The sequence below is a fragment of the Cyprinus carpio genome, chromosome B2 (genome assembly GCF_018340385.1).
Source record: "Cyprinus carpio isolate SPL01 chromosome B2, ASM1834038v1, whole genome shotgun sequence".
NCBI classification, from domain to species: Eukaryota; Metazoa; Chordata; class Actinopteri; order Cypriniformes; family Cyprinidae; genus Cyprinus; species Cyprinus carpio.
Window position 1 is genome coordinate 19,688,221 of NC_056598.1, and position 23,448 is coordinate 19,711,668.

Below are 23,448 nucleotides of genomic sequence, written 5' to 3' on the forward strand. Positions count from 1 at the left end.
GCACTTGAGTTGTGGTGTTTACAGTCTGAGGGCCAGAGTTCTCAGTGGACAGTATTTGTTTTTTGAGTGTGACTCACCATGACACTTGAAACCTGGTTCAACTTGGCATTTTTTTGAGCAGCCGTCTCCATCTAAGAGATTCCCGTCATCACAAGCCTCAGTCCTGTGGGGGAGAGAGACCGATGCCAAGGGTTACAGTTATGAAACATGTGGAAGGTCTTTGGCTATGCTTCAAAACACAAAAGACTCAAACAAATACTCAAAAATATGAAACATTCTTTAAAAATGACTAAAGCACATAACATGCAAAACCTCTGACAGACCCTATAAGTTTATACTGACCCCTGTAGTGTGCCATCACCACAGAAATGTTCTCCATGAGTGTAAACCAGGCCTGGGGAAAGTTCACTGAACAAACCGTCTGATTCCACCTGGATCCTGTACAGGTACTGAACGTCCCTCTGCACATCACTAAGCACACAAACACATTCAGAACAAAATCTACATAGTCAAGCAAAAAGCAAGCAGTAAAAGCATTACGAATTTAAAATGAATGAATGAATGAATGAATGAATGAATGAATGAATGAATGAATGAATGAATAGTGGTGAGGATTTTTTGGTGACTATTTCTGCAGGTTAGTAATCAAATCATTCATTCAACCATTTAGTTCAAAAACAATGATTCATCCAGGAGTGAAATGTGGCCGTCTTTATGGGTGAGTTACTGGATTATTCCTTAAACAATTTGTTAAAACACTGTTCAAAAACAATGAATCATTCAGCAACAAAACACCACAACTGTGTGTGGCTCGGTATTCCAACAGTTCTGCTGTGGCTTTGTTTGAAACTATCTTTGTTGAAGCACTAAAAACAGAGTAGCTTGAAAGATTCCATTTAAAATATTTGTAATATTTAAAGTTACTCAATATAAACTTCATGTTTATTGAAATCTTAAAAACAATTTAATACAATATAAATAAATACATAAATGAACAAACATTTGAACTGGATCAAAACCTTTCATCAAAGTTGTCCTATAACCAAAATGGGTTCTTGTCTTAGGACAACTTTGATTAACTTTTTTGATCCACTTCAAATGCTGACTACTGTAGCTGAGAAAACAATTTTTTTGGATAGGAATCACCAGTTAAAAACGTCTTGATGGATTTTACAAACATTGTTTTTCACTTCACAAGACTATATTAGATTGGGTTTTTTTAGATTATTGTGATGTTTTTTATCAGCTGTTTGGACCAAGAGGGTCTGCAGATTTGCACTTGCACTCTCAGACACTTGCACTTCCACAAGTGACGTCACTTGCAGTCTTTATTTTTTATTTTGTTCTGTTTATTTATTTATTATTTTTGTTTGAATCTCTCAATATTTTACAACAGTAGCCAGGTGGTGAAGACAAGAAAAAAGAAACTAAATTACGAAGTCACTGGCAATCGCCAAAAATTGTGCATGTTGCCAGTGGAGACAAGCTGTGGTGCTTAAACGATTAAAACTAATTTAGTACTGTTACGTACAGGGTCCTCCGAGTCATCTGTAGGAGAAAAAGACAAGACTTGCAAATCCATGGCCACAAAACAACAGAATATGAACGCAATGCGCAGTCTCACGTTAAGCATTTTCCTCCTATATAAAAACATAAACACTTAGCAAGGCTTAATGTATTACGATGCTATTAAAATACCAAATTCTATATACAGTTTATTAATATAATGAATATGTATATAGTATTTTCCTCCCATACTGCAAAACGTGGCATAATGTGGCATAATGGACTAAGATGATAAAGACCAAACTCAATATGCTCCTCTTCATTATTAAAATATAGACCTACATAACTATGCGTTAAGCGTTTTTCCATGTAGAATAAACTGTCTATAGCTCTTTTATATCATTGTCTTTGTCCATTAAGCTACATTACGTGTTTCATTTATAATGATTTTCTGCGGGAGGAAAATTTTTTACGTGCAATTTAACGCATTGCGTTCTGGGCTCGTCTGCTTGCCTGAATGGAGTTGATCCTTTTAAAATCACTTAATGCATTTCATAATGCACATTCATATTTGCTGGTCTGTATATACTTTGAGTCAACAACAAGAGATATAGGCTACTGAATTGTCTTTATCATCTTTTATTATGCCACATTAATCTTTTTGCTGTGTGGGAGGACAAGTGAAAGTTTGCACATTGTGTTCACGGCCATCTGCTTGTATTGTACTACATTAAATAATAACTATATATTGAATTTCATCTTTTAATTGCACTTAATGTATCTTAATACATTAAGCCATATTAAGTGTTTATGTTTTTCTACAGGAGGAAAATGCTTAACAGGAGACTTTGTGCATTGCGTTTATATTCTGCTGTTTTGTGGCCACAGATTTGTGGGTCATGTCTTTTCCTTGAAGGACCCTGTACGTTACGGTACTAAATTAATTTTAATCGTTTAAGCAACACACCATCTTATCTCAACTGGCAACACGCATAATTTGTGTCGATTGCAAGTGACGTCGCAGGAAACCTAGCGGAGAGTGCAAGTGAAGATTGCAAGTGACATAATTTAGTTTATTTTTTCTTGTCTTTTCCACCTGGCTACTGTTGTAAAATGTTGTGAGATTCAAACAAAAAGTAATCAATAAATAGAACAAAATAAAAATAAAAAATACTGCAAGTGATGTCACTTGTCGAAGTGAGTGCAAGTCTGAGAGTGCAAGTGCAAGTCTGCAGCCAGACCCTTCTCGTTTGGACTCTAATTCTGACGGCACCCATTCACTGCAGTGCATCCATTGGTGAGAGAGTGATGTAATGCTACAGTTCTCCAAATCTTTTCCAATGAAGAAACAAACACAACTAAATATCGGTATCTATCTGGATGGTCTGAGGATAAGTAGGCTACATTTTCAGCAAGTTTTAATTTTGAGTTGAACTATTCCTTTAAAAGTGATCATAAACCATATTGAAGAATCACAGATGTGCTGATATTCAGCACAACAGCTCAAATGCACAATATGAACCTGAAACATGCTGCAGAAATACTTGATCTAAGCTATTTCTATTCTCAGGGTGATCTCAAATCTAGCCTTGTTAAAAATGGAAATGACCTTTTAATGTTGAGGGTATCACTGCATGTCGCGCTGTGATGTACCTCGGTGATATCGATCTGATCTGATTGAATGACCCTATAAAAAGAGTCTAACCATGATTGCCAAGGCTTGTTTGATTTCAGTCGTTTTCCGGCCGGGGTAAGAGGATGCCTAGCTAACTGAGCATCATCTACTTTCTCCAGCAGGTCTTATTACTCAACAAATTGCTCTTATTAATTATGGATTACTTCCAGGGACAGGGAAGGGGAGAGAGACTACTTAAAGCTATTGTTCTGAGGTCACAAAGGGAGATCCAATTAAGGATTCTGAGCAAGTGATAAGATAAAGTCATATTGCTTTCTTCATAGCACAGCCAGTTATAGAGAAAGGCAGTGACCTACAGAACAAGACCTCCTCTGGTGAGGTATAACATATTTTATTTGGCAACTGTACACGAGCCATTAGACCCATGAAACCTTCATCTAGGTGACTAAGGAGAACATAACACACTTGAGCTTAAACACATCAAATGCCTGTACACATTTGGGTTTGTGTAACCTCAGAGGTTTTGACCTTCTTAACTGTGTCCAATTATTTAAAGCATTCAATGAAAAACCATCCAAAAAGTAAAAATTATTTTACATTTTTACAACAGAACAAGTAAATAATTGAATCTAATAAGCCATTCTAATGTTCAGCAACAAAAGTACTAATATATATATATATATATATATATATATATATATATATATATATATATATATATATATATATATATAGTTTATATAATATATGTTTGTGCACTGTGTATATTTATTATGTATTATATAACGCATGCATGTATATATTTAAGAAAAATATGTCATGTTCATAGATAAAATATATTATATTATATAAAATATAATAATATAAATATCTAAACGTATATACATGTAAATATTTCAAAATCACATATATACTATATGTGTGTATGCATATGTGACCCTTATGTCTTACGTCGCTGGGGTATATTCGTAGCAATAGCCAAAAATACATTGTATGGCTCAAAATTATAGATTTTTCTTTTATGTCAAAAATCATTAGGACATTAAGTAAAGATCACGTTCCATGAAGATATTTTGTAAATTTCCTACCGTAAATATATCAAAACTTCATTTATGTTTAGTATTTATTGTTTTTATGGACTTAATTTGGACAACTTTAAAGGTGATTTTCTCAATATTTATATATTTTTTTGCACCCTCAGATTCCAGATTTACAAATAGTTGTATCTCTGCCAAATCTTGTCCTATCCGAACAAATCATACATCAATGGAAAGCTTATTTATTCTGCTTTCAGAAGATGTATAAATCTCAGTTTCAAAAAATTGACACTTAAGACTGGTTTTGTGGTCCTGGGTCACATATACATAATAAATAAGCACAGTACACAGACATATATTATGTAAACACAAACGTTTATTTTGGATGTGATTAATCGCGATTAATCATTTGTCAGCACTAATATATATATATATGTGTGTGTGTGTGTGTGTGTGTATGTATTTTTTATTTATATGTTGTTCATTTTAAAGTTTCTAATAAGAAATCAATTAAATATATTAAACTAAAACTTAAAATTTCAAATAATATTTCACTAAGATACTGTTTTTACTGTATTTTGATCAAATAAATGCAGTCTTAGTGAGCATAACAGACTTTTCAAAAACTGACCACAAACTTTCAAAACTACAAAACAATATTTTGATCTATTTATTATTATTAATAATAATTATTACTATAATTTTGTATTTATTTAATTTATTTATTTATTTTCTAGAATACAACAAAATCAAATATAATACAAGTTTGGGAATTAATAGTACTGCCGCTTAAAGGTTAGGAAAATCCTCAAACCTCATATAAAATGCATTGAAAATAAAACAGCTCATATAATATATAGTATGGGTCCCCCCAAGGTTAACAATCAACATTTTCTGAAGGTTAAGCACCTCCTTTCACTGGCTGTTTCCTTACCCATTACATGGAAAGTGCTTTGTTTTTGCTGCAGACCTCACGGTGGCACTGTAGCCTACCTTCCCACAAAACCATCTTCTTTCCCACTCCCTTTTTCCCCTGTACTCATTGTCACTCTTTTGTCTCCCTGCATGCCAAATGACAGGTCTCTCAATTACTGCACACTAACTACATCAAGCACACTACTCCCTTCAGCGATAGATTGGAAATTTCAGAGCAGCTACAAACAACCACGGGTGTTTACTGTTCTATGGGTAAAGCGGTCACATTTGGTTTATATTCCAGGGTTTCATTGTACCACTCTCTCTCTCTCGGTCTCTCTCTCTCTTGCAGATCCAATCTGTCTTTCTTTCCTTTCCCTATCCACATAGCTCAATTCCCAGTAGAGTTTCCATCTTTCTGAGCTTACAGGACTTGTGGAAGGAACTTTTCTGGATATGTTACATTCTCTGATCCACACTATTAATCTCTGGACATTTTGACCTATTGCAAGTACTTGAACAACAATCCAGTGCCCGTTGATGAATTTGTACTGGAACAAACAGAATAAAATGTGACAGGAACTGAACAGAAATTGGCTATGCGTTGATACTTGTAAAATTAATGGCTAATGAAATTTTTTTCAGGCGAAAACCATTGCACAATACTTGAATAGTGATATGCCGAAGATACGATTCGATGACAGTTTTAGAAACACAACATGTTCAGCATTTATATTTAAGCCACACTTAAAATAATACTCCCAGAAATGCTGTAAATCAACTAGAAACACAATAAAAACATGACAGAGACATTATTATTTGAAAACGCTTGACAGTATTACTAATGACTCGCCAATTTCAAATAAATATTTTAAAATTTAGTCTTTTAAAGTGTCTGCGTACAAAACAAAGTGCTATTGTTAATCATACAAAGATGCATATTCTTACCTGTCAGTGTATGTGGGCTTTTTGACGATGACGGGACTCTGGTCGTCTCTGATTGGTGGTTCTCTAAGCACTCTGTAGAGAAGGGAGCGGCAGCCAGAGCAGAGAGGATTTTGGGGCCGTGAGGTCAGCAAAACAGCATCGATCTCCAGCTTCTTATCAAAGGTGGAGATTTTAATGGCCTTGACCTTCTTACTAGTATGAAAATGAAGGGTCAAAGGAATGTCACAGAAAGCATGCTGAGGACCTGTGTGGAGCATCTCGCCATTCTCAGTTATGAGCACAATATTAGCAATTGCCTTTTGATCTGTGAAAAAAAAAAAAAAAAAAAAAAAGAAAGAATTAATTAATATAAAACATCCATACACTTTTGTTCATAAGTTTGGGGTTGGTAAGATTTTTTAATGTGTTTGAAGGCTGTTATGTTCACTAAGACTGCGTTTATTTGATCAAAAATACAGAATAAATAGTAATGTTGTGAAATATTATCACAATTAAATTATTTAAATATATTTTAAAATCCTATTTATTCCTGTCATGGCAAAGCTGAATTTTCAGAAGCCATCACTCCAATCTTCAGTGTCACATGATCCTTCAGAAATCATTTTAATATGCTTATATGGTGCTCAAGAAACATTAATTACTATAATAAATTATTGAAATTGAAAGTGAAGTGGCGTGTGGCCAAGTATAGTGTCCTATACTCGGAATTTGTGCTCTGCATTTAATCCATCCAAGTGCACAAACACATTAGTGAGCACACACACATACACACACACACAGAAGTGAACACACACCCAGAACAGTGGGCAGTTGGGGGTTCGGTGCCTTGCTCAAGCATGGTATTGAAGGTGGAGAGAGCACTGGTTATTCCCTCTCCCCACCTCCAATCCCTGCCAGACTTGAGACCCGAACCTGCGACATTCAGGGTAAAAGTACAACTCTCTATCCATTAGAACATGACTGCCCCCTCATATTTTTGTAGAAACTGTGATTATAAATTTCAAAAGAACAGCATTTACCTGAAACATTGATAACAAAGTTAAAGTCTTTCTTACTTTTGATCAGTTTAATGTGCCCTTCATTTCTTTACAAAACTAAAAAAAGAAAAATCTTACTGATACCACACATCTGAACAGTATAGTGTATATTCCCATAATGACAGGTGTTTGATATACACCTACTGATAGACAGTACTCACTGGCTGAGGTGTAAGTGATCCATACAGTCAAAGTGTCAGGGACAACCGGGTGAAGGAAGTGCAATTCCAACACACATCCCTCGATCTGGGGGCATGGCGTAGTCATGTTGGGCTCATACAGGTTAACTTCAGGACTCCAGGCTTGCATGCTGGGCTCACATGGCTGGTACACATCAGGAGCCCCTGTAAAAACACACATAGACCTCATCCAAAGCCAAAAAGAAAATACTGTAACTTGCCATCAAAGCTAAGAATCATTTTGGCAAATGGGACATACACCTGGAAGGATGAGATAATTCATTGCAATAAAATTGGCATATAAGCCCTAAAATGGGCATTTCCATAGCAATGCATTAAAAAACTTGACAAAATAGTGGAATTAATTAGAATTAAAATCAATTAGAATTTAAATAAAAGCAGCTTAATTAATTTGCAAACCTTTTTATAACAGCATTTGCGTTGGGAGCGCACTTTAAAATGCTGCCTCTGCAGGCAGCTCACTAGATTTTGGAACTAAGCAATTCTGTGTGTTTATTATGAACAACCATTTAATCTCTTGAATCTTCAATCTTGTTATGACAATTTTCAAAAAAAGACAGGATGGGAGGCAAAGAGGGAGAAACCGAGTGAAAGGGAAAACAGAAAGAGAGAGTGTCTGGGAAAAACCACATGTCTTGGCAAAGGATGTGAAGCACATTTCCCCAGACCTCAATCGTCCATAAGACCCAGGTGCAACTTGGCAAAGGAGAGAGATTGGTGCTTTAATTGGGACAGACAGGGCTCACAAAATAATTTATTAAACTAAGAGTTAATGGCCGCAGTGGCCTGAAGAACAGGAGCGAGACAGGGAAAGGTAAGTGTGGGGGGGGGGGCTTCACTAAGAATTAACTACACCCACTGATAGCAACATTTAATTGCACAGACGATCAACGCCTGTGTTGTTTATATTTCAGTGTTAAGATGTAGCAGACTACTACTGTCATGCCCATGGACTGTCTGTGTGTCTCCCCACGTGCTCCCCTTGACCCATTTTCTCCCATGTGTGATTGTTTCATTTGGTTCAGATGTGTCTCGTTAATTGCCTAGTTTAGTCCTGTATTTTAAGTGTTGATGTTCCCTTGTCCAGTGTTATATGTCTACCATGATGTGCTATGTGTGTCTCCTGCCTGCTTTGTATTAATCCCCTTTCCTTGGATATTAAAGACTGTGATTCGCATTTTCCTCGTCTCTGCGTTCCTTGATCCTCTCTGTAGCAAACGTGACAACTAAATCTGGTACACTTTGATAGGACTGTAAAGCTTTGCTCCACAACTGCAATCCTACAGTTTGGGGTTGATAATGCTTAATTTATTTAATCAATAATACAATAAAAACTGTTATATTGTGATATATTATTACAATTTAAAATCACAGTTTTTTATTTATTATTTTAGTATATATATATATATATATATATATATATATATATATATATATATATATATATATATATATATATATATATATATATATAAATAATAATAAAAAATAAATAAAAAAAAACGCAATCCCTGTAATAGCAAAGCTGAAAACAACGGTTCTGCTTAATATTTTTGTAAAAAAAAATCTGCATTTAAATCTGCATTTTTTTTTTCAGGATTCCTTTAATGAAAAGAACAGAATTTATTTGAAATAGAAGTCTTTTGTAACATTATAGATATATTTACTGTCACTTCTGATCAATTTAATGCACCATTGCTGAATAAAACTATTATTTTTCTTTAAAAAAAAAATCAATCTGATCCCAAACTTTTAAACAGTGGTGTAAATCAGCTCTTTATAAATAAGCACATTTATATATAAAGGTAAATAAAAGTTAGACTTTATGAACAATGAAAAATGTAGTAAAATGGTCAGTATATATAATATTTAGATATAAAAGGATATAAACCTGTCAGGATATAAGCCGATTTATACTGATTTGCTTGTTTATACTGGATGTATGTACCAAAGAAATCTCAGCTTACTTTTCTGCAGCCAAAAGCAGTGTGTTTGTTAATTACGCCAGGGAAAAATGTACTGTTTTTCCCTTAATAAACCTGGAATGATAAATTATCTATTATAATTATAATTTAAAAGGAAATTAATACAGCCTTGTTTAACTGAACTAAAGGGGGTTAATTTGTAAATAAGACAGTTATGCCCAAATAATGCATGCTAAAGTGTACCAACTGTTTAGTGAACTCATCCTACAGTATTGTGCATTAATGTAAAGAGCACAAGTCTAAATATCAGGCCATGTGAACTCTCTGCCTCCAAAAGGTTTTACAATGATAGATTAAACTGTACTCCAGGTCGAAAGAGACAGATAGGCAGACAGCAGCCTTGAGTCACAGAGCGCTCCTTTGCACCCAGCGTGGCCTCACATGTGTGGATGTGTACAGGGTAAACAGCAGCAGGCCAAGGCAAACCATAAAACTCAATTGGTCAGATAAACAGAGCGAGGGCCTCCACACAGGGTAGAATTAATGACTGTATCAGATGTGGTGTAATGCTCCCTTTGGGAGAAGCAATGCGGCAAGATCTGTGAGCGTGTCATCCTTCCTTCTTTCAGCAACCTTAACCAGGTCTCTGCTCGCCTTGGCTCGAGCCTTATTTCTCGAAAAGCTGCATTATAGCACATACCGAGGCTAAGGTACAGGTAAGCGGGCGAGTGCTACAAGATGTGAGATCTGAGATCCAAGTACTGTATGATTTGTTGGTATCGAATTGGCCTGCATTAATAGAGTTATCAAATGATTCACCGTGGTATTACCATGAGCATTATTTCATACTACACAAACAGTGTTGTCATATTGCTCCTAAAGTCTTTCTGACATGATTAACTGACCGACAAAATAATTCACATTAGGTAGTCATCATGCACTTTATCATGTTTTTAAAAATAAACCAAAAACAATAGGTTACCATAATTTATAACAGACCTGAACCGATGGTATTAAATCTCATCCATCATTAATATCGCAAAGATATTGTTTTCTTAGAGATATATATTTTTATTTTCAAATTTAAGAGTTCATTTCTCATGAATCTGTTTCTCAAAACAATACTCCAGGCCAAAAATCACTCTCCACTACCACCTAGCTGGATGATTTTATGTTTGACCTCCCTCATGATACTGTGCTTTATGAAAACGACTGCATACCCGGGGAGGATTTCCACATTTTGGGTGGACTTTTCAAAGCAAAGTCTAATCCGTGGAACGTCAGTGAGTGGGCAGACCAGATGCTAAGAGATTTCTGATTAGAGTAATCAGCAACATCTGTTACGTGAGGTATAAAGTTGAAAAGCTGCACAGGATACACATCGCTTTTTATGATGGGCCGCTTCTGGACACCACCCAATATTACCAAAACTTGAAGCTGTGCCAAGGGCCTTTTTTATTCATTGATGGCAAAAAGAGTGTTCTTTATCCAGGCAATTATGATTTAATGATTTATTCCCTAAATTTTTCCAGACTTGCACGCACCTGGCCCGCATGAGACTGAACGATCCACCTGAATGTGAATGCACAAGTTTGGAGAAAGAAGCCAGGGCTAAATTCTCTCTATCCTCATTAATCAAAGACCAGGTATTGTTTTTTACATTGACGATCATTTGTGACATTTTCAGTGGTGTGTTTAGGATCAAGCACACATCCAACAACATTTATGTCAGAGACGGCATTCAGTCATGCGCTCAGCATCTTACAATTCATGACATATGCGTGTGGAAGAGATTTGTTAGGTCATGATGCAAAAACAATAATACAGCAGTTAGTCCTGGTCCTCTAATTTGATTGAATGAATAGGATTTCAACAGTGCTGATATACAGCCCAACAGCAATGACACTTTTTTTATGGTTTGTGTCATTCCACCTGCACAAGTATGAAGTAAAGTTGTGTGACTAATGTTATAATAAAGAATGACTGAGTACTAACCCACTGTTTCTTCTGGTGTCCAGTATCCAGTGGAATCACAGGCATGAGGAGAAGTGGCCTCATGGGCATACTGATGAAGTGCTCCATTCTCATCACAGAGATGACAGCTCATGTCACCTTCCCTACAAAACCACAGAAAAAAAAGCATTTTTACAAGTGCACAAAAAGAGTGATATATTGTGTCAAAAAGTAGAGGGCTCAAAATTCATAATTTCATTTGCTTTTACTGAGTCTGAGTTTTTGATTTGGATAGCAATAGAATCACATATAGGACACAGTCAGTGTTAGACATGTTTCTTTGTGTTCATATGTAATAGAATGAAATAACTTAATTTAAATACCCTGCTGTGGTATTTAAGAACATCTGCACAGCAGTTGGTTAGTAAATAAAATGCAGGTTTTTGCACTGCAAAAATACACATTTGTAACATAACTAGGACATCAGCATACTTTAGTTAGCATAGTCATGAAAATGAGATCCAGTATTCACATGGCATAGTTCATATCTGTTTAAAAAAAAAAAAATTGTGTGGCCAAGTATAAAGGGCTTTTATAAACCAAATTGGATAAAAATCAGTTGTATGAGGAAACAAAGTGAATTTCTCATGAAAGCTTTGAGAATACAAGCAATAGTATAACATGAATGCATAAATTATTTAATTGAGAAACATTTATTTCCTCTTTGTCTGTTTGGCTCATTTCCACCTAGCGGTATGGTTCAGTACAGTACAGTACGGTATGCAATTATGTCCGTTTCCATTGTCAGAATGGTACCAAAATAGCGAACCGTGCCATACCACTTTTTTGGTACTCTTCCATTGGGGTACCTAGCACAGCAAAGGTTACCAAAAGGCTGGAGCTTAACTCACTGCAGAACGTTGATTGGTTGACTAGAATCGTCACTTTTGCGTGATACAAGGGGATAAAGCGTCTCCTTCACCAGAGTTGCCAAGTCCGCATATTATACGCGACTTTGGGTTGTTGTTTTTTTTGTTTGTTTTTGTTTTTTTTTGTAAAGTTAGGAGAAAAATCCCAGGTTGCGTTTTTTTGGGCTCATTTTTTTTTAATTTAAAATATGCTTGCTTGTTACTGAAACTTGACAAGCAACTTTGTTTCTTTATTTATGTTCGCCGTATTCTCCAATGCATTGAATGACACTCTGTCTGCTCACAGTTAATAGCCAACCAGTGCAATAATATAAGTGCTGCAGCGTAATTTGCCAAATGTTCCGCCCCTTCCTCCCCCTCATTGGATAAAAAAATGACATTCAGAAAGAGTAGATGTAGTGGGATGACTTTCTTTTAGACTAATTTTAAATTTTTTTAATTTACAGTTTTTGTAATGTATTAATTAACATGGGCTGTAATAAAAAAAGAAGTCCTATACTAATACTAAGAGATAGGTTCGAAAAGCCTATATTTTTGTAGGCTATAAATATGTGGCTATGTTACAGCTCCATTGAAGCTCTTGTGTTTTTCTCCTTTTCCATCTCTCCAATCCTATTCTGCTCACAGGTGATTGGAGATGAGTTTTGTTCCAGCAGTTTGCTGATTTTTGTAAAATAATCTTTTGTTTTTACTTTTCCGATAAAAAATGGTTTCAGTTTAATATGTTTCAGGTTCATTTATTGGTAATAAATAATTTATAATAATTAATATGAATAATAATAAATCATCAAAAAAATATTGGGCTTGTTTTGGGCTTGATTTTGAAGCTGCGGTTGCTTAATTGTCTCGTGAGAGTTGGCAACTGTCCTTCATTCATTCCGCTCTGCGGTCCATGAGTGGTGGGCTTATTTACATCAGAGTGCACAAACACACAAAAACCAGTGTAATTTTCAAAATATTACTGTTACTGTTTTAAGAGTTTTTAGGCGAGAATCTAGTTGTTTAAACTCAAATCTGCTGTTTATTTATAAAGATAGTGCCTATTTGAAAATTTTCTATGCCCATTTCGGAGCTCTAGGCTATCACTGGGTGCTCAGTGCTCATGTATCCTCCTAGAGCAGCCTTAGCTCGGCTAGTCCTTCTGACATTTGCCGCTGACTCTGATGTCTCTGTAGTGATTAAACATGATATACAATTCGTTTTGGTATATTTAACAGGCATTCGTGGTCTCATGAATTTATTATTTGTTCCTGGTCATATCGTTTTGGCTGAGCACAAAGTTATGTTTAACTTTATATATTTATTTTAAACTTTACCGTGATACAGCGCTGACCTTATAGCATACGTTTAACTGAATTGTTCGCTTTTGTCTTTATTTCCTCTTATATAAGCCTCTTATACTTTGTACTTATAATTTTATAATGGCTATTATTGTTCATTAAAACTATCATTTAACAAAAAGAGGCAGAGTTGTGCTTATTGTCGCACTTTATCGTCAATCGCTACTTTCCGGTGTTGTGCCCATTTTCGACTCCCTGCCAAAGTATTACCCCCCTCATTGAAATCGCTACTTGATTGCCTAATCCTAACCCCTCCCCCAGACCTAACCCGAAACCTAACAATACTGGGGGTATTACCAGTGTTGTCAGAATTGGGCACAACACCGGCATACACCACGCCTATCAAGTAAGGGTACTGTTGGCAGTGGAAACGCAAGCTGGATCCCGGTGTTCGGTCCCGAATCATACCGTACTGTACTGTACTGACCCGTACCGCTCAGTGGAAACGAGCCAATGTATGGTCCTTACTTTACCTTTGGGCAAGTGGCCCACTGATTGGGTTCAGCCAATGAATGGTGACGGAATCTGCATCTTGACCAATCACCACTGGTGCAAGAGGAACGGGGGTGGGCTTTCTGCCATGGACCCAGGTTTTGTAGACCAAATCAATATAGCAGTGCATCCGAGCTACTATTGGGTGTAAAATGGTTTGTACAGTCATCATCTGTAATAAAGAAGGTACCCTTCCATTAAAGAAAGAAAAACCCACAATGGTCACTGAAATAACTTGAAACTGACGAAATAATAAATAAAAAATACTGAAAATGATATTAATGAAAATCAGACACTGCTTTTGAATTGTGGTTCAACAATAGCATTAAAATAAATAAATAAATAAATAAATAAATAATAATAATAATAATCATAATAATAATAATAATGAAACTGGAAAAGCCCTAGAAACCCTAGAAACAAAAGATTCAAAATAATTTGACCATAGAGACATGTTAAACTAATGTGTTAATTAAACTAAAGTGTGTCCTGTATAGGTGTCTTCACATTTGTAATCAGGCAGTCTACTTATATATGGAATATATAGTAGTCAACATTTGAACTGGATCAAAAAAGTTCAAAGTTTGATGAAAGGTTTTGATCCACTTCAGATGCTGATTAGTGTATATTAATCACTTACTTTTGTCTATTAAAGAAATTGCTATTTTATTCAGTAAGGATGCATTAAATTGATCAAAATGACAGTAAATAAAGGTAAAGAGATTTCTGTTTTAAATAAATGCTGTTCTTATTACAGGAATATTACTGCTCTCTCATTACAGGAATGAATTACATTATAAACATTTTTTTTTTTTTTTTTACAATGTCACATAGTTTTTTGATCAAAAATGCAGCCTTGGTGAACACAAGAATTCTTTCAAAAACATGTAAAATAATCATACTGGTGCCAAACTTTTGAATGGTAGTGTGTTTACACTACAAGCATTTAGGTATAACTTATTGACAATAACATAATTTTTAAAGTAAAGCTTGTTGTATTTGGTGAGCAAACTGAAACAGTAAACTAATCATGACTACCTGTGTAACTCATGTAGTTGTTGTAGGGTGTGTTTTTGTAGTGGGTAAGGCCACATGTGTCATTGACTGGATCAGGGTCATGACAAACTTTAGACTTTGGTGTTGGTGCTGTATCAGCACACAGATCTCCCGTCTCCATTGATGCTGTGGTCTCTTGACAGGGGTCATCGCATGACTCCCGTTCACTCACACCCTTAAACACATGGTACAGTCCCAAAATATGACCCATCTCATGGATCATGGTGTTGTTGTGTCCTTTGGTACCAAAGTAGGAGGGGTTAAGAATCATTCCGCCTGAAAAATAACACAAAGAGACATCTCTGCAGTTGATGCAACAATACAAACTTTCACCTGACAGAACACTGAGGTGTAAATGTTCAAGTTATTAATCTCAAAGCCAGAAGTCTGTGAGTATATGAAACTGATTTATTCTGAAATATTGCTGCATAAAACAGTGTGCACTACCCTGTAAAATGGGACCACCGCAGCTAGGATTATCAGAAAGAACAGTACATCTGGTTATCAGTGTTGTCTAATGTTCTACCCACATTTAAAATAGTAAAATGTATTAAAGATCCCACACCTCCTGAAAATTGGCATCTGGTTTTATATGCAAATAATGTAATAAAAAGCTTAAAACAATGTGACATTTATAACGGTTTAAAATCCATGCAGATGTTGTTTAAGAACAAATATGAAACGACATTGTGAGACTAATTTGCATAATTTTGGTTATATTGAACTTGTAGTTTATATAAGCTATTAGGTTTGAAAGCAAAAATCTAATTTGTTTACTAATTAAAAACAGAAGTTGGTTTATGTGGGCATCTGCGAAAATCTTTCTCTTCTGGAGATTTGTGCTCCACCCCAGACAGGCCATTTACAGCGGATATACAAGATTTGAGCAAACAGCCTTTTTATTTAGGAAATATCCATGTTTTATGGGAGTTCAGCTTAATGGACAGAGCTTGGCTAGACACATCTGACAGACACAGATTGTTTAGAGTTATACCACAAGATCAGCAGTCCACGCTATGGTCTGATTTCACTTAAAGCATTCAGAACAGTAGCTTGACCTTGCTCCTCAGTATAAGACATCAAGGTACTCTCGCAAAATAAGCTTGTGATTTATGTGAAATTAAACCATAAACCATACTGAGTCTCCTAATTTATGAGAAACTAATCTTGCTTTTTAACCTCCATGCAGGTCCAGCAAAACATTGTGGACAAAAATCGTCTTGTACCAAAGACTCAATCAAAAGCAGAGGTGGATTATGGGCATAATAAGAATGGAGCCATATCTCTGTGAAAATAAGAAAGGGGCCATATCTCTGTGTGATTCAAAGCATCACGGTAAGTCATTCATGAATTTCATGTTACCTTTCATGTCTCAGACCACCTCTCAGCTCAGATCATTTACAGGACAATTGAGAGCAATATAAAACATAGCAGGGTGATCAATATATTATTTTGTGATAACAGCTATGTTGCCATCCAAAAATTAATATTTAACTTATGCACAAATTGGAATATCGCATAAAACATTTGCAAATAAAGCACTGTCTCCAACAAGTCAAAGAGAAAAAAATCTTCACGTCCTGATAAACTGGCACTAAATATCACTAAGAAAAGAAGGAGAAGCCACTTAATATAATAATTTTGATATATGATTTCAGAACGACCAAAACAACATTTCAGATGCCGTGCAACGAGATCGGTCTGCTGGTTAGTCAAGTTATCCCATCCCATCGTGCAAAGTCACATGACTTTTTTCATGCGCATGGTGGAATTTATTCGGCAAATGTGATTCCATCGTTGTTTATGCACATTTTTTCTTATCGGATAAAAAGTTTATAATACTCAATTGTGCGTATAAGTGTTTATGCGCATTTTTAGAATGTCTGTGTATTTTGGCATTTCCATCAAGGGTTTTTTTTTTTTTTTTTTTTAACACAATATTCCAAAATGTGCATAATAATAGTTATACTAAACATAGCTATAGACAGGCTGATGGCATTATCCTGTTTATTACATGGCTAATTATGTAATAAGAAAACAACAGTAAAATAATACAATTTATCTAGATTTCATTTTATCTAGATTTCAATTTATCTAGAGTCATTTAATAATCACAGAAAATATAACATTTGGGGGACTTTTAATATATCTTTAAGGGGCTAGAAATATAATGAAAATTAACTTTGCAATATGATTATAATGTTGATATTAATGCAACAAAAAATAGCAAAAAACAATACTTTTACAGCATTTCTTATTTACGTTTATGTTCATTTCTATGCATACTAATGCATTTTTAACATTGAAAAGTTGTACAAATTAAAATCCGAATTAAGAAAATAAAAATGAACAACTGTATATTAAGAAATTATCAATACTCTAGATTAATAAATGCTGTAAAATAGTTTGTACCTAATAAATGCACTAATTGTTAACAAATTAAACATGAATGCAAAGTGTTACCATGTACACATTAGAAAGAGACTGTATGTTTATTCATGAAAACTCATGAGCAAATTCAAGCTCACAAAAGCAAGTTGGCGCTAATTACTCATGCTAATATCAGTTTAAAAGTTCACGTTCTACGCACAGGCCAAAATGATCTCATTAACAAAAGCCATAACCCAAAAAGCCAAGACCACAATGTCTGATAATGCATCCTGAACCAATGGGAGGGGGACTTACATAAGAAACCTTCCTGCTTGAGAGAAATCTCCTTTTTAAAGGAGCTGGATTTAACTGAGAACGCTTTAATGAGCTCTAAAACACAGCAACGACGAGTACTATAAAATCAGCTGGCAGTTGAATGGAGATGGCAACAGCGTAATACCCTTCTTTTTTTTTTGTTTGGTTGTTGTCGAGTTCCTTTTCTTCTCTCCCGGTGGACGACCTTAATGATTAAGGGGCAATCTACAGGGAAATCTATGCGTGCTGCAAGTGTTTTCTTTTATGCTTGAGATTACGGCCCATTAATCTTGTAAAGGCAAAATACACACAACAAGGAGGAAGAGACATGAATGTGTTTCTTTAAAGAAAACATTTAAGTTGATCGGTCATGAACAAGAAGATGTATGGCATTAGGTACAAAAAAAAACACATTTGCTGTGGGGAATGTAGTGACAGGAAACAACTGAGTTCTTAACTTGACATTGTCCATGGTAGAATGAACCCAGTTGGGTTTAAAGGCCAAGAGGCAGATCTAGCGTAACAGTTTTTGTGTAAAGTTCCCAGTCTTTTATTTTGAAATATTATGTTGTCTTTTATTTTAAAGGACTGTTCTCATGTTATCTTGCCGGGGTTTTTTTATCCCTTCCAAAAAAAAAATCAAAAATACACAAAGCCCCAACCCGTTTACTATTGACAATACTGAGGTGTGACGTCAAATGTAGTGGAAAACATAAATCCATTTTATGCTTTAAGGAGCATTTAAAAAGAAAAGCAATAAAACATCTGCTTTAAGGTGATGAAATATTTCAGATTTATGTTACCTAAAAAAAGTTTCCCTGTCTTTTGAAGGCCATCACTGGACAAAGGACACTTTTTAAACCAGATGTGTAGTTACAGCATCTACCAGCAGGGGCTAACTGAGCCACGCTAACCAGCCAAACCATAGTCTTATCTCATTTAGTCAAATCATTTCATAAGCCATCATTAAGTTTTCAAATTCCCATCATTGTTTGGCTTGTTTTTCCCTTCACTTTCACATAACCTCACTTCTAATAAAACTGGACTTGGGTTGTTCACTTCATCAGGTACATGAGCTCTTGTGATTCATCTTACCTTGATGAGTAAGAGCTTCTTTTGCCCATGGCCAGGTGGCAACCCCAGCAAGCTCCTCGCGTGCCGAATTATTAGCGAAGAACACGTTGAGAGTCTCTGAACCGCTCAGCTGGAGCAGCTCCTTCAGTTCCTTCACGCTCAGATAAGCCCTGCATCAGAGATATTGACACACAGTCAAGAAACTTTGCATAGAAAACAAGTTATTATTAAGGGAACTGCCATAAACATCAATGAATAACATGCAGGTTATTACATTTTTCTTTGATGGATTTTGTTCATTCAAGATTTAGAAGGCAATTACAATTTCAAACTGTACTGAATTACCAGTTTAAAACAACAATGGTTTAAATAGTTTAGTTTACGTCATCAGAAGTAAGCAAATGGAATTTGTAAGAGAACTAACATAAAAATTACTGCGGTACTATGTCATACACATATATATTTTTTAGTTCGCATCTTGACTTTTATTAGCAGTTTTAATAACAACAGTCATAAAAAATCACTTAATGTCATGATGATTAGGGATTATAATTGTTTGAACTGCTTATGGCGCATGAAACGACTACCCGCTTTTTTATTCTATTCTATTCCCAGCTGTGATAAATTGCCATAGAAGCGCTTTGATGTGTGATGTTAACTTGTTTTTACTTTGTAATATGTCACATCATGTCATTTTTCTCTTTTGCTTTCAGCTGCTTAAGCCTTTGCACTATGGCAAGCCGTTTTAACATATAATTTATAAACTGCATTAGTAATTAATTTAATGTTACTAGTATTTATTTTTTTTTAGATAGTAGTATCTTTTCCATTAAGTACTAGTACTTATTAATTAACTACTAGTGCTTATTCTTTAGGTACTAGTGGTTATTGTTTAGGTACTAGTGACTTTTGTAAAGTTACTAGTACTTATTAATTAGATACTAGTGCTTAATCATTAGATACTAGTACATTTTCATTAGATACTAGTGCTTATTTATTAGATACTAATACTTATTCATTAGATACTAGTACTTATTGATTAAATACTACTACTTATTTATTAGATACTAGTACTTATTTATTAGATGCTAGTATTTATTCATTAGATACTAGTACTTATTCATTAGATACTAGTACTTATTTCAATAGTGACTACTAATTATTATATTGTTACTAGTAACAAATTTTACATTTTTGCCATTGACCTCTATGGGGATCCATCATTGAGATAGCAACTATTCAGTTTTGACTAATATGTATTCCACTAGTGACTAGTCCTTAATTTTTATGTACTAGTAGTAATTCATTAGGTACTAGTACGTATTTTTTTAGATACTAGTACTCATTCATTAGATACTAGTACCTATTAAATATACACTAATACTTATTCAATAAATACTAGTACTTATTCATTAGATACTAGTACTTATTACTGCATACTAGTAATTATCCGTTAAATACTAGTACTTATTTTTTTTAGATACTAGTGCTTATTTATTAGAAACTACTCATTCATTAGATACTAGTACCTATTAAACAGATACTAGTACTTATTCAATAGATACTATTACTTATTCGAAATGTTGCTAGTAAGATTTTTTTTTTTTAATTTACTAGTATTTTTTTATTTATTTGTTTATTTATTTATTTTTATTGAACTCTACTGTAGCCATTTGGACTAGTCATAACATAAAATGAGTAAAAAAGCGAGTAGTAGTAAGTATCTGAGTAGTAATATAAGAATTGTTACTAGTAGTAATTACAAAGGATACTAGTGTCTAATAAATAAGTACTAATACCTAATAAATAACTATTAGTATCTATTAAATAGTTACTAGTATCTAATTAATTAGCACCAGTATCTAATAAATAAGTACTAGTATCTAATGAATGCTTACTAGTTATATTTATATAGATACTAGTCACTATTGTAATAATTACTAGATGGAAATGAAAAGATTATATCAAAAGCAGAATAATTACCAATCCCTGTGCATTTGGAGATATCTTCAACCCTATAAAGAACTAGTGAGAATGTATTTTGAGATATTTTCATTTAAACAGATCATTACATAAACATGAGTACCTCTCCACTGTCCAATCAGACTCCACATGGTAATACAATACATTAATATGCTGAATTAATTTGATTGTTAAATAAGGATAACTGGCTTTGTATGTTAACTTGCTAATTGGTTATCATGAAAACACAAGGAAAGATTACAAACCTGTTGTTTAACAAAAGTATAATGATATGTTTTAGAACAAATTCACTACACAACATCAATCAAGTCTTTGAAATAACATATTTTTGTGATCTGACATGGTGTCATTAATAAGAATGAGGCAGAAATCATGCCACTTTATATTATTCTATACAGTGATAAAGGCTATGTCGATTAGCACTGAATTTTAAATATACTCTATTCTTATAAAAATAACCAAGATGGCTTGAAGAACAAAGATAAAACCATATATAACCACAATCATTATTAGTTATATTGATAAAAACAACATTTTTGGCCAAATTGTGCAGCCGTACAAGTACAGAAAACCTGGTGTTTTTTTTTTTTTTTTTTTTTTAATCTCCATCCTGCCACCAGAGGTCACTCGTACAATGACCAACAAACACATTAGGCTGCTATGTTTCCAAATTACAGTGTTTACAAAACTGACAAAAATATGTTTTTTATGTGCTTGTGTACAAATTATTGTTTTTGTCTACGTGATATACTCAAAAAAAGGGACATCTGTCTCCTTATTTTTGTTTTCTGTCTAATCACTCTCCTATATGTGGCTGGCTCATTAATATTCAACATACTGGGCATAAATGCAAATTTAAAAAGTACTAGTATCTATTAAGTTCAGAATATCGTTGATCTAAATGGTTACTAGTAACTAAAAGTCAAGTCAAGTCAAGTCTGCTTTATTGTCAATTCTTCCACATGTACAGCACATACAGAGAATTGAAATTGCGTTATTCTCAGACCTATGGTGCATACAGATAAAAGTACTAGTTCTATTTTTTTTTTCTTAACAAGAAGAGTATAATTTATCTGTTCTCATGTGAGTTTAACCCCTTAACTGTCACCCCCCATTTTTTTAAAATAGGCATTAAAGTGCACTATCCAAACTTAAATTGTTGCATTTTATGAACACTTTGGAATATAGACCTAAGGTTGGTCTCTTTTTAAAGAAGAAAATTAGCAGATTTTGGCAAAAGTGGAATTTAAAAAATAAATAAATAAAGTATCAAAAAGTTATAGAAGTTTAAATGTACTGTAAATAAAATGTGCTATATTAATTTTATTTTATTTTATTTATTATAAATATTTTACATAATAGGTTTTACTCTAAAATTGGTATAAAATTAAAGCCTTGTGTCTAAATAAGTTATGTTCCAAATTTGAAGTTGATATGAAAAAAATTGAGGTTCCTGTGAGATTTTATTTAGGGCGGTGGGACGGTGACAGTTAAGGGGTTAAATTTTTTGGCTTTTTTTAGGTGTCCACTATTTTAGAATGTATAGCCTTATTGTTTCCATGGCGTCATGATATTAATAAAATATGTGGTCAGATTATATTTGTAAGGATCATTATTGCTGCTTCCATAGACATCAGCACATATTTTACAAACTATAAATGTATGGTTTTGCTGGTACTTATGTGTATTTAAATGTCTGAAACCTAAAATAAGTATTATGTGGTTGAAAACACTGAATAGTTGTGATAATATGACAAGTGCTCAGTGTGTCAGATCTGGCTCCATGCCAGCAAAAGCACGAAAGCAGATTTGAATTCAGCAGTTTAATTACATGACGCCCTGAATGTTCTAATCATACCAGTGTGATCGTATGCTTCAAGGACCAGCCAAGACTGATCACACCGGTGTGATCGTAACGCATCAAAGGGTTAAATACTAGGCACTATTGGAGTAAGTACTAGTATCAAATAAATAAGAACCTATCTAATGAATAAGTACTAGTAACTTTACAAAAGACACTAGTCCCTAATGAATACCTAAAGAATAAGTACTAGTAGCTAATAAATAAGTACTAGTACTTAATGGAAAAGATACTAGTATCTAAAAAAAATAAGTACTAGTAGCATGAAAATAGATACTAGTATGGCTTATAGATTAAATGTTAAAACGGCTTTCCATATTTGCACCTCATATCATTGAGCTGTTGGTTTGAAGAGGTCCCGTTCTTAATGCCCTTTGGATCGTGCCGAAGGGTCGAGCCTATTAGCTGAACCACCTACTGTTCCTTGGACCCATTCCATGTGAGAATAAACCAAGTAACATACTTCTTATGTCGTTTTTTTTATTAAACAAGCAAAGGCTGAGCCAATCTTTCTTGAGTGTTGCCTAAATCTCTCCTAGGGCTAATTGAGCAATAGAATTCAAATGATTTAACAATTTATGTTCACACAACTTAGACTTAAACGATGTGCTGTTCCAGATCTGTTCTGAAAAATACAAATATATTTTGGATAATTTCTTCTTTCTTTTTTTTTTTTTTTTTTTTTTTTTTTTTTTTTTTTTTTTTTTTTTTTACATTGTGAACTGTTGTCAATTAAGTAAAGCCAATCAGATGCAGAATATTGTGAGAGTGCTAGACCAAATGTTAAACGCAATGGACATGTGCATGGGCAAAAATTTCCAAATCTCTGTCCTCTCTTCTCAAAATGCCTCTCTTATGTCTCTTGGCATCT

The 23,448-nt window shown here is 34.2% G+C and overlaps 1 protein-coding gene across 1 annotated transcript in view; it reads right to left on the bottom strand.

Moving 5' to 3' along the window:
- Positions 1-23,448, bottom strand: part of LOC109107409 (pappalysin-2-like) — a 66,525-nt gene that overhangs the window by 30,846 nt on the left and 12,231 nt on the right. The window contains 9 exon segments of the mRNA XM_042718542.1: positions 78-163; positions 343-471; positions 6,043-6,346; positions 7,241-7,423; positions 11,200-11,321; positions 13,900-14,058; positions 14,060-14,090; positions 14,957-15,250; positions 18,755-18,903. Coding sequence (XP_042574476.1) covers positions 78-163; positions 343-471; positions 6,043-6,346; positions 7,241-7,423; positions 11,200-11,321; positions 13,900-14,058; positions 14,060-14,090; positions 14,957-15,250; positions 18,755-18,903 — 1,457 coding nt within the window.